Source organism: Rattus rattus, chromosome 1, assembly GCF_011064425.1.
Source record: "Rattus rattus isolate New Zealand chromosome 1, Rrattus_CSIRO_v1, whole genome shotgun sequence".
Classification (NCBI taxonomy): Eukaryota; Metazoa; Chordata; class Mammalia; order Rodentia; family Muridae; genus Rattus; species Rattus rattus.
In genome coordinates, this window is record NC_046154.1 from 27,736,450 (window position 1) to 27,753,837 (window position 17,388).

Below are 17,388 nucleotides of genomic sequence, written 5' to 3' on the forward strand. Positions count from 1 at the left end.
AGAGAACTCCTGTATGGTCTAGTGGGCTCTGTGGTTGGTCCAAGGATTGAATACAATGGCCTGAGAGGGTCTATGCCCTCCTTCCATACAGACTTCTCGGTCCCACGATGACCACCCTGAGCATCTAAGAAGCCCTTCTCATTTCCATTTTTTCTCCCTTCGAAATTGTAGAAGGGCACCTGCGTGTGACACGGCACACATGTGGAAGTCAGGGGACAGCTTTGTAAAATCGGCTCTCTCTTTACACCTGTACTTGGGTTCCAGGAACCTAACTACAGGGGGGGGACGACAAAATTTCTCGGCAAGTATCTTTACCCACTGAGCCATCTTGCCTGCCCTTTGTTTTGTTTTGTGACGCAGTCTCACAAAGCCCAGGCTGGCTCTGAACTCACTGGGTTGCAGCTGAGGATGACCCCGAGCTCCTGAACCTCTTGCCTCCCCCACTTGAGAGCTAGGATTACCACTGATGCTACGCTGAGCTATCCTCTAAGCAAGCACCTTCCTGCCTGAGCTACATTCCCTGTCCTGCATCCCTCTCTCTCCTGGTCCAGCACTCAGGGTATCTCCACATTACCATTGGCACCTCTGAGCCCCGGCACCTGGCACAGAGTGTGACCAGCCAGTGTGTCAGTCACCAGCCAAACGATCCATGAAGCCCTTCACTCACAGACCCCATCATCATCAAAGGCACTCAGCGGGCTATGCTTGGTGCCAAGGCTCTGGGAAAGGATCCCATTTAAACCTGGGGAGGAGGTAGGAACAGGGAGTCGAGGAGAAAAAGACGGATTGGCTGGCCTAGCCGATGAGGAGGGGACATCGAGGGATGGCGAAGGCAAGATGACCTTGTGGTCAGATGAGCACAGCTGACAGGGATATGGTGGGAGGTGCAGACTGGAGTCCAGGGCCAGGGAGATGGCTTGGTGTGAGATAGACTGACACGTGCTGTCGGGACAGAATGACTGACGGCCTGAGTTGGATCCCTGAAACCCACATGCTTGGAGAAGCAACTGGCTAAAGTTGTCCTCTGACCTCCACAAGCAGAGCCACGGAGAGCACACATTAGCTTAGACACACAAACACACCCCAGCATGTTCAGACTAAGTAAACGGAGAAGAAGGCTCAGCGGGACAGCCCGGGTGGACCACAGTCCAGACTCCTGATTCTGCTTAGTACCTGGACACCAGCCTCAGCACTGCCTCCTGGGAAATCATTAGAAGTGCAGATGGAAGGGTCCCACTCCAGACCTACTAAACCAGGAACTCTAGGGGATAGGATCTAGAAATCTTTTGTTTGAGACAAGATCTCACTATGTAGCCCTGGCTGGCCTGGAACTCTATGTAGCCCAGGCTAGCCATCTGGAGATTGTCCTGCCCTGTCTCCAGATGTGGGATTACAGACCTATACCGCCACCCCACCTCTCAGAAAGTTGCAAGCCCTCTGGGCAATCCTGATGCCCGCTCAGACTTGAGAAGGTAGCTTTAGGCTACCTGGAAGGCAGGAAGTCAAGGAGGAGGCAGGGAAGGTCTTAGGTAGAGGGGGACAGGATCAATATGGTATCCGTTAAGATCCCCCAGGAGCTGGTGAAGATGTATCAGCTGGGTCCGGGGTTGACAGTGAGGGGGCAGGTAAGCTGTAGAGGACCCACCTCCTGTTGGCTGGAGCCATGTCCAGCTACACAATGTAGCTCTCTACTTGAAAGGGAGGGGCCAAGGCAAGTCACAGCCCCTGCTGGGCATAAGGCCTGTTGCCAGGGTGACTACCTGTCACTCAGAGAAAAGGGGCAGGGTCTCGCAGAGAGGTCAATGATGGGAAGCTGGTTGTCATGGCAATTTCCCCTAAGGTAGGTAAGGGAAAGGGGAGAAGAAAGGCTACTTGTCTCCAGGTGCCCCAACATAGCCTTCCATTTGCAAAAGGAAATCCACTAACTACCAGCCCGAGTCCATCCAGCTCATTACCTGCGCTGTCCATCTAGGTCCCAGGTGGCTCCTTTCTCTCCCCATCAGGAAGCAATAACCTCTTGGTCTCCGACCATGGGCTAGGGGGGCTATCTCCATGGCTACAACCTTGGTAGTCATGGTGACCACCCCTCAAGAGGCCAGGGCCTCTCATCCTCTAGGCCTTGGCCTTCCTTTGCCAAGAGTGCTGGGGTCAGGGTAGCGGCCAGCCTGGGGATGGTGACTCAAGCCAGAGGTGGGGCACCGGGCATTGAAAGTGGAACAGGGATGTGCCAGTCCCAAGGAAGGGCACACTAAACAGTGTCCAAGGCCCTCAGCAAGGAAGCTCGGGTTCCAACCTCCGTCAGTTTTTGTCATGTCCTGAACCTCAGTTTCCCCATCTGTCTATGGGAGTCAATGTCTACACAATGGTGCTATCACCCAAGGTTACCAGAAAAGTGAGAAAATGGAGCCAGTGTGAAGGGTCCTGCCAGCCAGCTCTGTCTTTGTCCTTCTGTTCCTCACAGAGTGGGTGCATGGAATCCTGGTGGCTTCTCCTCGCCAATGGGCCACCGTGTAGGTGACAAGCAGATGAAATGTCCTAGAAGCTGAAATGTTTCAACTCAGAAATGTCTCAGAAGCTGGGCATGGTATGCAATGTCTTTAGTTCCAGCACTAGGGAGGCAGAGACAGGCAGATCCCTGGGAGTTTGAAGCCACCATGTCTATATATCAAGTTCTAGGCCAGCCATCACTAAGCAGTGAGACACAATCTTTTTTTTAAAGATTTATTTATTTACTTATTTATTTATTTGAGTACACTGTAGCTGCCTTCAGACACAGCAGAAGAGGGCATTGGGTCCCATTAAAGATGTTTGTGAGCCACCATGTGGGTGCTGGGAATTGAACTCAGGACCTCTGGAAGAGCAGTCGGTGCTCTCAACCGCTGAGCCATCTCTCTAGCACCAGACATTATCTCAAAACAAAACAATAACAACAACAAAAAGCTCAGTAAGTGTTGGCCAATTTATAATTATAACTGTTTGCTTTAGAGACGGGGTCTTATGTAGCCCAGGATGGCCTCACACTTTCTACGTAGCTGAGGCTGGCATTTGCCTTGTGGTCTTCCTGCTCCCACCTCCCAAGCTCTTCCTCTGTTGGGTTTTGAGACGAGGTCTTTCTATATGGCTTAGACCTGCCTCAACCTCTCCATCCTCATGCCCTGGTCCCCGGAGATCTGGGATTATAGGCTTACACCATCACACACGGCTTATTATTAATATTAATCATTTGGCAGTGAATGGAGCCTTGGCTGGTAGATGGCTCCCTCCAGGCGATTCATAATGTCCTGCCATCCTGGCAGTCCTCATCCGCTATGGCGTGCTAAGCGGGCTTGCTGGAAAGTAGGCGCTAAGGGGCTTTTACATTTCCTTGCAATGTATGGCTGGGGATCCCTGATAGGGTGAGCCCAGGAGCTCAGCACACAGACCGTTGGGAGACTCCTCATCGGAGATGCACAGCAATGCAGAGAGCCCTCCTCCCGAGCCCAGAGCAGCACTTGAGTGCTTTAGTTCCTCTGAGAGCAGTCCTTGTCCCTGCCGAGGGTGTTTCCTCTCTTTGGGTGAGCTGAAGCTGAGCCTGCACTGCACGGGCTGCAGGGAACTCCCAGGGCCGCCCCACCCCTGCTGGCCATAGGAGTGGCTCTAATTCCGTCCTAATTGCTTTCTTCCAGGCAGTTTCTTGGGAGCCTGGGAGTTCAGAGTTCATGAATAAATGAAGAAGGAGGAAGCAAAAAAAGGATGTTTATTGATCCACAAATCTCTCCGTGCCAGAGTCTGCCCTACGAATGCTTCAGTCTGCAGTCCTGGGCAGCTTGGCGTGTGTACAAACACACACATAGACCACTGACAGACTCCTCTTTCCCTGTGACAGACTCCTCTTTCCCTGTAATAGACTGGTGGCTGTACCAGCGATCCCAGCACTCTGGAGGCTGAGGCTGGAGGATGGAGAGTTCAAGGTCATCCGAGTTTGAGGTTGGGCTACAGAACATTACATCTCAAACAACAGATCCTCCTCATCTTATAGCAAACCGGAAGGGCTTATGAGGACGGCTCAGACAAGTGTCCTAGTGTTACTTTGGGTTCCAGTTTCAGTGCTACCCCTAACTTAGAAGGCAATCTTGGGCAGACCACGAATCATCTCTAGGCTTTGGTTTTCCTGCTTAGCACCAGGATGGAGTTTTGGCCACTCCAAAATAAATAAGGAAAGGAAGGAAGGAAGTGAGGGAGGGAGGGAGGGAGGGAGGGAGGGAGATCAGTTTTTCATGTTCCTATTAGGGACTTGTAAATTTAGAACAGTCCTGATCTTTGCCAGGTGGGCAACTGACCCTCCAACCAAACGCTGTGTTCTCTGGGGAAGCTGACAGGATGTTCCTGAGAAATGGCGCCTTGGTGGAGTGAGAGACATGGTCACTGGATGTCTGCTCTGCTCTGCCCCTCAGGGGCTATGAGGCCCTGAACAGAGTGCTTAAGCCTCTGGGCCACAAGCTGCTCCATCTATTGAGTGGGAATGACTGGATGTGTGGAGAAGGTTTGAGAGAAGGGCAGGAAAGCCTCACTCTAGCACCCAGCACCCAGCGCCAGATAGGATTGCTAACACCCAGCACCGTGCAAGCAACAAACTGCTGTCTGCTTTACTGACCAGGCCACTAAGGGGCAGGGCTGGGAGAGTGGCTCTCAGGTAGAGCCAGGGTCTACCTCAGTGATCAGCACAAAAGAAAAAAACAAACAAAACCAAACCCAGAGCAAAACAAACGAACAATACCCTATCCAAGTTACACAGATTCAAGGCTCTGATCAATACGACACCGTGAATTAAGTGACCTACTTTGTCTAACCCTTCTGTGTTCCTCGGAGCTAGCACCTAGTAGGTGCTCACAGATAATATTATGAGTGGGGAGGAGGCTGGAGAGCTAGCTTTTTTTTTTTTTTTTTTTTTTTTTTTTTTTCGAGCTGGGGACCGAACTCAGGGCCTTGCACTTGCTAGGCAAGCGCTCTACCACTGAGCTAAATCCCCAACCCGAGAGCTAGCTTTTAACACGAGCACTTGATTTCGGTTTGGCACACAACCACCTGTGATTTCAGTTCCAGGGGATTAGATGCTTTCTCCCAGTTTCCTTCGATGCATGTGGTACTCATATACTCAGGCAGGCTAACACACACACACACACACACACACACACACACACACACACACACGTTCCTGAACCAGTGAATGGCATAGCAGGAAGAGGTGCTTGCAGGAAAAGTCTGGTGACCTGAGTTTGAAGCCACACAAAGGTGGAAGGAGAGAACCAGTTGTCCACAAAGTTGTCCTCTGACCTCCACCCACGTGCACTGTGGCACACGTGTACACACGTCACACACGCACATGCAATAACAATAAATATATCATAATGCTTCGAACGCAAAACCCAAAGGAAAAGCCAGGTGTGGTGGCACACACCTGTAATCCCAGCACTTAGGAGGCGGGAGCAGGAGGCGGCCGATCAGGAGTTCAAAGTCACCCTCGGCTACCTAGGCTACAGGAGACTCGGTCTCAACAAAGACAAAGAGGCTCTGCTTCTAGTGACCTCGGCAGGGCAGGCTGGGAGGATAACCACATCCACTTTCTTTTCCATGACCACTGCACAGTGCTGGGTGTCTCACCTTCTCAGCAGCTGGGCCAGGGGATCCTCGGCGCACGGTAATGGAAGGAAATCTTTCAAACCTATTCTTACTTCTGCTAAGAGACACAGTATAAGGGGCTGGGGGGATGGCTCAGATGTCAAGAGCAAGAGCTACTCTTCCAGAGGACTCGAGTCCGTTCCCGGCACCCACATAGGGGTTTACAACCATCTGTAACTCCAGTTCCAGAGGATCCGACTCCTCTTTGTGGCTTCTGCAGATGCTGCATGCATGTGGTGCACAAAGGTAAAACGCTCATACCCATGTGGTTTGTTTTTGGTGGTTTTTTTAAGAAACCACGATGTGGGGCTGGAGAGATGGCTCAGCGGTTAAGAGCACTGACTGCTCTTCCAGAGGTCCTGAGTTCAAATCCCAGCAACCATATGGTGGCTCACAACCATCTGTAATGGGATCCGATGTCCTCTTCTGGTGTGTCTGAAGACAGCTACAGTGTACTCACATATAATAAATAAATAAATCTTTTTAAAAAAAGAAGAAACCACCATGTGGAACCCCCGCTTTGGGCACAGGCAGATGCGACTCTGTGCTTCTGCCCATTCATAGAATTCTGATCTGGGAAAACAAAGCTGCAGTAACGACTTGACATGGCCCTGGTGAAGCCCGAGGCCTTGGCCTTGGATCCCAGCCCTGCTGCTGCCTGGTGTGGCTGCAGTAGTCCTCGGATGACAGCTGTGCACCGTGCATGGCACTGTAGATCCATGGGCTAGAACAGTTAGTGCACTTACAGCTCACGGTGTGTCCTAAATGCCTGGTAAACTTCTACAGAGAGACCCTGTGGTTCATTTCCTATGTGGGGGAACAGAGCCCCAGGGAAAGGGTAGGGGGTTGTCTAAGTTCACAGAGCCAGATAATCTGAAAGCCCACGACATCAGGATTGTCCAGACCTTGGCCTCTCAATGACTCAGAGATGCCAGAGCCGATTTCCACAGGATTGGATCATCCTGCTCATGGCTGGAGGACTGGAGGGGATCTGAAGTTCCCTAGTGGCTCAGGGCCACTGGAGATCTCCTGACGGATCCAATGCTCGATTGTACAGGGAGGACTGTTAGAGGACAGGAAGAGTTGACCTACCCTCCTGACCCCCCCCTAGCTAGCCCTTGCACTTCCAAGGTGGCTGCAGAGGCTGTGGAAACCATCCAGGGGTCCGGGACTACAGTACCATTTGTCAGCTTTGCCTGGTGGCGGCAGGCTCATCTCCATGGCAACAGTGCGGTGTGAAGGCATCTCAGCATCATTAGGGAGCGCGCGGCGTAGTATAAACAGAGGCTGCAGTAGATTACACGCCTGTTATGAGCAGTCTCGGGCTCGGAGCACTGGTAATTATGCCTAATTGTGCATTTAATTGTGTAATTGAAAACCCACATCTCTGGTTCAGGCTGGGGCTGCAGAACATGTCCCCCTCCCCAAAGCAAAGAAGACTTAGGAGCTAACCTGACTCCGAGAACCTCCGGGTTCCCTCTTCTCAGGCAGAAGGGAAAAAGTCCACACTTCTGATTCCACAGTCCAGAGCTCCACCAGGCCCCGAGTTAGAGAGGGGTCAGGAAGAAACGGCTTCAGGGACCGAAGAATGTACTTCTCACTATTTCTTACAGCATTTTATGCTACTTGGTACTGTCCTCTCGAGACCCAACATCTGGTGGTTCCAGAAATCTGAGTCATCTTTAGATTTTTTTTTTACATATCCAATATCCAATATATATAAAATATATATCAGGCCAGGTAATGGTGGCGTACACCTTTAATCCCAGCATTTGGGAGGCAGAGGCAGGTGGATCTCTGAGTTTGAGACTAGCCTGGTCTACAGAGTGAGTTCCAGGATAGCCAGGAATACATAGATAAATCTTGTCTTGGAAAAACAATAGTATGTGTGTGTGTGTGTATATATATATATATATATATATATATATATATATATATATACACATATATACATATATACATATATATCTCCAGGAAGTTACCCATTCTGCACACAAATTCTCAATCACCACTGTAGACAAGTTATTCACCAACTGGTTACCAGCCCCAACCCAGATGGCCGATGGCTTCTTTTGGGAAGAGCACAGGATGAGGTTGAGGTAGGGTCTAGGTAGCCCAGGCTGCCCTTGAACCCACAGTTCTCCACTCCAGCGGGGCTTCTGTTGAATCTCAAAACACTTATGAAGTCCAATACCCTCTTCCAATTTTCCATCTCACAGACCGGGACTCCAGGTCCCAGCTGAGGATGCACTTCCCACTTCAGGTCCCACTCGTCCTGCAGTCCTAGGAGGCAGCGCCTCGGCAAGTCCACTTGATCAAATAGAGCCATTCCTCCATCCTGCTCCTCCACCGTCAAGGAAGGGCACAGGCTTTTCCTGCCCCACGGCACCTCAGACTAGCAGAACCTTTTGCCTCTGATTCTCTGCACTCAAAGGGGTTTCCTTAGGACACAGAGGCCACGTCATGATTACCTCAGTTTAGAACAGTACAGGAGGAAGCTTGGAGATCGTCTTGCCCTTGGTTACAGAAAGACAAGACTGGAACTCAGAGCCCAGACTGACCTCAAGCCGGTGTTCCCCGAATCCATACCGGTCCCCTTACATCCACAAGCTTTGAGATGCTGGACCAGGAGACAGAAACTCACACCCATGGCCATCAGCTCATTCCAAGCCTCTGTCTGTGTTCAAACTCCCACCTGCTGGAAGAAGTGAGTGTCCCCAGAGAGCAGGTGTGTACTGAGGCTCGCTGGATCAGTCTCTGAATACTGCCCCGTTGCTCTCTAGGTCCGGGCCGGGAAGTCAGGCACTCATTGATACTCCATGACTCGGAGCTTCCATTTCCTCCTCACTTCCTCTTCCTCCTCCTCCTCCTCCTCCTCCTCCTCCTCCTCCTCCTCCTCCTCCTCCTCCTCCTCCTCCTCGGCTGGCCTCAGAGGCAGTCAAGGATAACCTTGGCTTCTGATTCTTCTACCTTAACTTCCTGAAGTGTGCAAAGCATATCACATTCAGTTTATATGGTGCTGGGCCCGAACCCAAGGCTTCATGTGCACAGGACAGTGGGCTTGGTAGCACATGCCTTTACCAGACGATCCGTTTCACTGGTCCCTGGTGAGAAATACTATTATTGTAGGAGATGGAGAAATGGCTTAGCGGTTAAGAGCACTGGCTGCTTTTCCGGAGGATGTGGGTTCAACTCCCAGGGCCCACGTGTTGGCTCACAACTACCTATAACTCCAGTTCCAGGAGTCTGAAGCCATCCTCTGGCTTCTGTGGTTACCAAGCACACACATGGTTCACAGACATACATACAGGTAGGTAGAACACCGATACACACAGAATAAAATAATATTTGTGTGTGTGTGTGTGTGTGAGTGTGTGTATGTGATGGGAGAGGCATATGTGCCATGGGGGACAAATGACAGTCAGGACAACTTTGTGGAATTAATTTCTCTCTCTACACCCCTATGTGGTTACTGGGGATCTTTTGCCAGCTGAGGCATCGTATTGGCCTCTTCTATAGTCGTCTTGTTTTCGTTTTGAAATAGGGTCTCGCTATAGAGCCACAAGACTCACTTGGTAGACCAGGCTGGCTATGCTACAGACTCGCAGAGATCCTCCTGCCTCTGTCTCCTAGAATGCTCAGATTAGAGATATGTACCATCAAGTCGAGTTTTGCTTGGTGCTTTCTGAGGCAGGGTCTTGTTGTGTAGCTCTGTCTATCCGGGAACTCACTCTGTAGCCTCAGACTCAGCCTCTTGCTTCTGCCTCCCAAGTGCTGATTAAGGGCAGGTGTCATTACACCTGGCGCATGCGCGTGCGTATGTTTGTTTGTTTGTTTTTAATTTATTTATTTTATTTATGGTTCTTTTTTTTTTTTTTTTCGGAGCTGGGGATCGAACCCAGGGCCTTGTGCTTCCTAGGCAAGCGCTCTACCACTGAGCTAAATCCCCAACCCCTATTTTATTTATATGTTAGTACACTGTAGTTCTCTTCAGATACACCAGAAGAGGGCATCAGATCCCATTACAGATGGTTGTGAGCCACCATGTGGTTGCTGGGATTTGAACTCAGGACCTCTGGAAGAGCAGTCAGTGCTCTTAACCGCTGAGCCATCTCTCCAGCCCCCATGTTTGTTTGTTTTAAGGCAGGATCTTACTCCATAGCCCATGCTGGCCTGGAATTTATGATATGGAGCAGACTGGCTTAAAACTCTCAACAATCCTCCTGTCCCAGCCTCTTGAGTGCTAGTTTATAGTCGTGACCTATCACGTATCTACTGGCATAGTCGTGAATACACCAGATAACGCCAAGGGAAGGCATCTAACACAATGCCAGACTCAGACTCAGGGCAGACACCACATAGAATTATTCCCCCACCCAGTCCCACAGACTCCACATAAGGAAATCAACTTGGGCATGGTGCGTGCCTATAACGCCAACGTTTGGGACAGGGAAAGAAGAGGATCAGAGCTTGAGGTCCGCCTGGGATGCATGAGATCCTGTCTTAAAACCAACAAACACCCTCCCAGCACTTGGAAGGCAGAGGCAGGAGGATCTCTGTGAGTTTGAGGCCAGCTTGTGAGTTCCAAGACAGCCAAAGCTACATAAAGAAATCCTGTCTTGAAAAACCAAAAAAACCAAACTAAACCAAATTAAAACAAACAAACAAACAAACAACCACAGAAAGAGGAGGTGGGGGAGGGGGAGGGAGAGGAAGAGGAGGAGGAGGGGGAGGAAGAGGAGGAGGAGGAAGAGGAAGAAGAGGAGGAGGAGGAAGAAGAGGAGGAGGGGGTAGGAGGAGGAGGGAAGGAGGAAAGGAGGAGGGGATGGAGGAGGAGGGAAGGAGGAAGAGGACGGGGAAGAGGAGGAAGAAGAGGGGGGAGGAAGAAGAGGAGGGGGAGAACGAGGAAGGGGAGGGGGAGGAGGGGGAGGAGGGAGGGGGGAGGAAGAGGGGGAAGAGGAGGAGAAGAGGAGGAGGAGGAGGAGGAAGAGGAAGAAGAGGAGGGGGAGGGGGAGGAGGAGGGGGAGGAGAGCTGGAGAGATGATTCAGTGGTTAAGAACACTTGTTATTCTCCCAGAGGATCTGAATTAGATTCCCAGCATCTACAGGAGGTGGCTCCCAACATCCTTGAGCTCCAGCCTAGGCAGATCTGACCCCTCTGACCTCTGAGGGCACCTGCACTCACACATACACAGAATTAAAAATAAATCTTTTAAAAGGTAAAAGGGAGGAACCTGAGCGGCCAGCGGTGGCTTTAATCCCAGCACTCTGAGCTCGAGGCCAGCCTGGTCTCTGTAAAGCTTGTTCCAGGACAGCCAGGGCTACACAGAGAAACCTGGTCTCAACCCTTCCTCCCCTCTCCCTCCCCCCCCAGAAAAAAAGGAAAAGAGAGCTGTTGAGGACCGTGACAAACTTGGATAAACATGGATTGTTTATGGGAATGACCTTGGTTACTAAAACCTTGGATCTGGGCAGAGATGGAGCCAAGTGACCTGCTAAATAGCATCAGAGTGCACAGTGCGCTTTCCCGCCAGGTTCGCACAGGACACTGTCACCACATCCCGTCACCACATCCCCAGACTGCCACGCTGTAGAGTGCTGTCCTAACCACTTTATAGGTGAGAGGGTGGCAGCAACACTTGCCTGGTTCCCGCCTCCTGCCATTCCTACCCCTCGAAGGGAGGGCCTCAGTTTATCCATCTGCTCAAGGGAGTACATCTCCCATCTCTATCTCCCAAAACTTCCATTCCGTCCACGAGGGACTAAAGAACAGAAGTGACCCGGACAATTTCACACCCCCAACTCGGAAGCCAGCTCAAGGACCTCAAGCCTCAGGCAAAGAGTCGGCTCCTTAGAAGGAGCCAAGAGCTCACAGCTGCTGCTGTGGTGGAGCCCAGGCCCCCAGAGCCGCCTCCCCCCATCCTCACCATCACTACCGCTAATGACGACATCCATCAGCTGGACCGTGTTTCACACCATTACTCTCGGCTCAGCTGGAAGCCGAGTTATTTCCCCTCACCCACCCAGCACCTTCTGGAAAGTGAATGGCTTTCCAGAAGGGGGAGGGGGAAGGATGGTCCCAATATTTTTCTGAGTACCTACTGTGTGTCTGGCATCTGGAATCAAAAGCCTTTCTACCACTCTGTGAGGTGGGAAGGAGACTTAGAGGCTGGGGCCCATGGAGAGCGCATCAGTCCAAGGTCACACAGGGTTGGGACAAGAACCACCGCAGTAGGAAGCTGTTGTTAGCACACCGTGGGGCGCTATGCTGGAGACCACGGGAACACCTCATTCAAGACGAGGAAACAGAGCACTGGGACTGTAGACATAGTGAGCTTTTCCCAAGAGGCAGAAGAAGGCTGGCCTTCAAGTTCTGTCACTAGCTTGGTGACCCCGGGCAAACCTCCTCACCCCTGGGCACCTCAATATCCTTATCTGGAAAAGGGGATAATGAAGCCATCCATCCCACGGCGCGGAATTACGATAATGCGAAGGGTAGAGGCAGGGAAATGGCTAGCGTTTATTGATCGTTTAACATGTACCAGGCACTCTGCCAAGCACTTTACATATGTAAGCTCATTTGCTTAAATGAGGTAATGCATACGAAGTGGTTAGCACAGGCCTCCTGAAACGGCAACCGTAATGATGATGATGAAGAAACCGATGACTGAGTCTCCGGGGCAAACGTCCCCGGTCATCCCATTCCCTTACCGGAAGAACCGAGTGGCCATGGGAGCCCGGGAAGGAGGAGAGTAGGGAGAAGAAATATGCAAATGAGCGAGAATCCGGGAGTGAGCTGTATTAATAAGGTCATCGAGCTACAGTGATTAGAACCCAGGAAGCCAAAGGTCCTGGGAGGTTCCGAGAACAAAACCTTCACACCTGCTCAGATGTCCTCTCAGGTCCCCCAGTCAGGCAGAGCTGGGAGCCCAGGAGCCAAGCTTCAAGTTCTTCACACCTCACAGATGGGGAAAACACAAAAACTTAACAGAGCAGGAGACACGGCGGAGGGGTGATGCACAGACACCCCAACGTCAAGGTCAGAGCTGGGCTAGAACCCAATCCTCCTGCCCCTCAGCTCATGGTCCCAGTACCTGCCACTTCCTGCAAAAGGCGCACACGACCCCTGCAATGCTTGAGGCATAGTTCCAGTGTGGCAGCCCCTATAAGTAACCCCAAGAATCAGGAACTTGGAGGCCAGGAGACAGCTCAGCTAATACAGTGATTGCTTGCCACAAATGTGAAAGGACAGGATTTGAACCCTCAATACCCACATAAAAAAATCTGGGGCTGGAGAGAGAGCTCAGCAGTTAAGAGCACTGACTGTTCTTCCAGAGGTTCTGAGTTCAATTCCCAGCAACTACAACCATCTGTAATGGGATCTGATGCCCTCCTCTGGTGTGTCTGAAGACAGCGACAGTGTATTCCTATACATAAAATAAATAATTCTTTAAAAAAAGAAAAAAGAAAGAAAAATCTAGGGGAAGCTGTGTGTGTGAGGCAGGGACGGGGCCATCTCTGGGGCTTGCTGGCCTGCTGGGTTAGCAATACAGTGAGATCTAGGGTCAATGAGAGACACCATGAGATAGAAAATGTGGACGGGGCTAGGGGTGCACTGAGATCATCAACTGGCCTTTATAGTACATACACACGTGCACTCTTATGTACGTATACACACACACACACACACACACACACAGGAACTGTTCATGACAGATAACAAAGCTATGCTTTGGAGAAGGGAAGCAGCAGAGTGGTGGTGGTGGCACAGGCCTGGAATACCAGCACTCTGGAGGCAGAGGCAGGGGGATCTCTTGAGTTGGAGGCCAGCCTGGTCCAGGATGGCCAGGGCTACACAGAGGAACGCTGAGACAAAGTAAACAAAAACAAAACCCAAAAAACCCCAAGGACAGGCCGACGGGATGGCTCGAAGGCTAAGGGTGTTTGCTGTTAAGCTTGACAACTTGAGTTTGATCTGTGGAAGGAAAGAACCGACTCCCCTAAGTCGTCCTTTAACTTCCACGTGCATGCCGTGGCGTCTGCACACATACACTAAATAAACCAATTAAAAAACAACACCAAGCAAGAAAGAGAGAGAGACACTTATGCATGATCACACAGCCAGGAAGTGACTAGGTGACAGAGGGGTCTGGAACCCAGGTGGCTTTGCTCAAACCCCAGAGCCTCAATTACTCCCCCGTACTTGTGCACATCAGTGGCACAGTCCTGATCAACTCCCTCCAATGCTCCATCCCCCGTGTTCTACCCTCTGCCCCAAACAAGTCTACCCCAGTACGGAAGGGCTTGCAACTGGCTTGCTTCGTCGCAATGCCTAAACTCCATCAGAAAACGAAAACGATCCTTTCTCTTAACGCTTTCAGCTGAAAAATATCTAACTGCCTCCTTAATACCTCAGCCCTTTGGGTAAGAACACTGAGCCTCCTTCTCCCCTCAGGCTGGCACATTCACCATCCTGAGAGCGCATTCTGGAAGCTGCCAGGCTGCAGGGGGCTCTAGGGGACTAGTGACAGCTGGAAGGACCCTCTCTGCCATCAGCTCAGACAGAGCAACAGAGCCAAGAGACCAATTTTCAAGCCCCCCCCTGCCCCCAGCACTTCCTAAATTGTCTCATGTAGCCTGCACAAGCTGCCCAAGCCACCCAGGCAAAGAGTGGGAGAAGTGGAATCCCACCCAGGTTCTGCCTAAGCTAGCTAGCTCTGTGCTGTGGAAGAGCTGCCATCGCTTGGCTGGGAATGCTTAGAGGCTGGGAGAGCCCCCTGTACCACTTCAGCTTCCCAAGGTGGGTGAGCATCTCCCTACCGGCCCCAGTGTACCAAGGCCAGAGCAACTTAGGCTGTAGCTAAGGCAACAGAGGAGGCTGGCTGGTCCCATGCCTGATTCTCAGTTCCTGGATCCCTTTGAGCAAGTTACATCACTGGGTCACAATGAAGGTTAAATGAGTTAACTCAGGGAAAAGCACTCCCAAGAGTAGCTGGCACCCAGTGAATTAGTAACAGCACTCGAGAGTGAACCAGGGACAAACTGCTTACAGGCACAGAGAGCAGAAAACTCACCATTCTCCATTCTCTGAGTACTCATTCACTTCATAACACACTCTCTTCGTTTTGAAAGTTCAAAAAAAAAAGAAAGAAAAAATGAAGTTTAAGCTGGGTGTAGAGGTGCACGCCTTTAATTCCAGCACTTGGGAGGCAAAGGCAGGTAAAGCTCTGTGAGTTGGAAGCCAGCCTGGTCTACAGAATGAACTTCAGGATAGCCAGGGCTACACAGTGAGAGACCTTGTCTTGAAACAAAATAAAACAAACAAACAAACAAACAAACAAACAAAAACATGTAGTTTCAAAGTTAAGCTAGACCTCCTGTAATTCCAGCCAGCACCCAGGGGGGCTGAGGCAGGAAGATGGCTGAAGGTTCAAAGCCAGCCTGGACCGAAGAATTAGAACGTGTCTGAAACAAGCGAGAACAATAAACACAACAAGCAAACAAAAAACAGGGAGACATCCTGGGGGCTGGAGAGACGGCTCAGCAGTTAAGAAGGCTCTCTGCTCTCGCAGAGGTCCTGAGTTTGAGTCTCAGCCCACAGCACCTGTAAGTAACCCCAGCTGCAGCGGGCAGGATGGCTCTTCAGGATGCCTTGGGCACCTGCACTCACACATGCAGACAGATGCAACAAGATTAAAAAAAAAAAATACATTAAAAAAGAATAAAGAAGAGGAATTCTCTAAAAAGTTTAAAGATTTCTTGGCATTTTACGGTCCTGAAAATAGATAAAGGAGACTATTTCTACGATGAGCCCAGATCTGCCAAATAACGGGTTCTTGTTTAGTTTACAGATATTAATGAGGTGTCAAGCACTGTCCAGCTGCTGGAGATTTAGCAGGAACAAAATGAGTTACCTCTGCCCTTCTGGTGTTTTCATCCTACCTGGTGGTTAAGCCCCTCTACCGTCCTTGAGAATGATGCCTGACAGACCAGGTGGCCTTGTGAGGGGGAAATCACCAGGATACCAATATCGGGGGGAGAGGAGGTTCTGGTGTGGCCCAAGAGGACAATGCTGTGGCTAGCAGGCGTGGGGCTGGTGGCTCAAGGAAGGGTGGGAGGACAGAGGCCACCTGCTCCACTCAAAGCTTCCCCACCACCCTCTGTCCCTGTGGGGAGGAGCAGTTGGCAAGTGCAGGCCGGAAGGCAGATCCAGATCATGGGATCCACAGGAGTGAGGCCCAAGTGCCCCAGGCTCCTCCTCAGACTTCATGCTGTTTGCGGTTCCTACTCAACGCTGTCTAGAGAAGCAAAGCCATGTTGGACCACAGTTCTAAGGGAGGTAGGAGACCTCCCTGTCTTTCCTCTATCACCCTCCTCCCAATACATAGGCCAGGACCCCAGTTACTCTTAGCCTCCGGATTCACTCTGCTGCCCTCCAGTCAAAGACCTCATTTTCTTCAAACTGGGGCCAGCGCAGAGCCCCCAGATGCTCTGATTCTTCCCAGGACACTCATCCAATGGGACCAGAGAACTCTTTACCTGACCCCACCCCACTGCTGCTAGAACAGATGGCTCATGGGACGCTGGAGGACTCGGCAGCCAGACTAAAGCTACAGAGTGGGTCCGGTGCCTGCCAGCTCAAGCTGACCCAAGATACATCAATTCCTAGTTACCCTCTTCAAGGAGGTAGCTCTCCATCCCAGGCCACCCGGTCAGGAGGGTTCTGGGAGGCAAGAAAGCAGCACAAAGGACGGCTGATGGTTCTCAAGAGTCTCAGGTCCCACCACCCAAACGTGAAGCAGAAATGGTCAGAGATCTAAAAACATTCCAGAGACATACACAGGGGCAGAAAGAGACTTTATGTGAGACGCTCGCTCGCAGGGGCGGAGCCCAGAGGGATGAGGTACCCATGGAACCAGAGATCTGGAGGGGAATATGCGGGCAGGGACCTCGCCGAGTGCACAGACCAGCCTCGGACACACCCCCAGCCCCAAGGGAGCCACAGTCCCGGGGCGCAGCCCCCAGCGGGAGCTCACGCACACAGTGCGAACGGACGCGTGCAGCCCGGGAGCGTTGGACCGTGCGCGCGAGCGCGGGGCTGAGGCGAGGAGCGCACACAAAGGGACAAGCCAGCCCGCGCGGGGCAGGCTCCGCCCGGCCACCCCGCACCCCGGGTGGCGCCCACGCACCGCCGCTGCCCCACCCCGCTCCGCGCGACTCACCAGCTGCAGGCAACAGAAGGCGACCAGCGTGCAGCGCCCGCTGCACTTGCCCATGGCTCCTCCTCGCGCCGCGCGGGGCCGCGTCGTCCCGATGGCGCCCCGGGGCGGCGGGGCCGGCGACTAGGGCCGGGTCCCCAGAGCCGCGGCCGGCCGGCCGCACCCCGAGTGCATGGTGCGCCCGGTCCGCGCGGGCTCCGCCGCGCCTCCTTTGTCTGCGGCCGGCCGTCGGCACACCTCCCGCCCGCGGCGCCGGCCAGCGCGCAGCGGCCCCCGCAGGCACCGAGCGCGGCGCGGTGCAGCACTGCCCAGCTGGGGCAGCCGCCCGGGCGCTCGGCAGCCGCCGTTTCCCGGCCCACCACGTGGCTCGGCCGCCACCCCGGAGGGAGGCGAGGGAGGGGCGGAAGAGCGAGGGGGGCGGGGGAGGGGAGGGGCGTGGAGCGAAGTGGAAGAGTGCGGGTCCTGCGCGCTGGCAGCTCTGGGTCGCGTCCAGACTGCTGTTCTCGAGCTG

The 17,388-nt window shown here is 52.3% G+C and overlaps 1 protein-coding gene across 1 annotated transcript in view; it reads right to left on the reverse strand.

Moving 5' to 3' along the window:
* The window catches only part of Nkain1 (sodium/potassium transporting ATPase interacting 1), a 44,222-nt gene extending 27,189 nt beyond the window's left edge, over positions 1-17,033 (reverse strand). Inside the window, exon 1 of the mRNA XM_032896991.1 lies at positions 16,881-17,033. Coding sequence (XP_032752882.1) covers positions 16,881-16,934 — 54 coding nt within the window. The 5' untranslated portion in view covers positions 16,935-17,033. The remainder of the gene's footprint in view (positions 1-16,880) is intronic.
* Between the last annotated feature and the right edge of the window lie 355 nt (positions 17,034-17,388).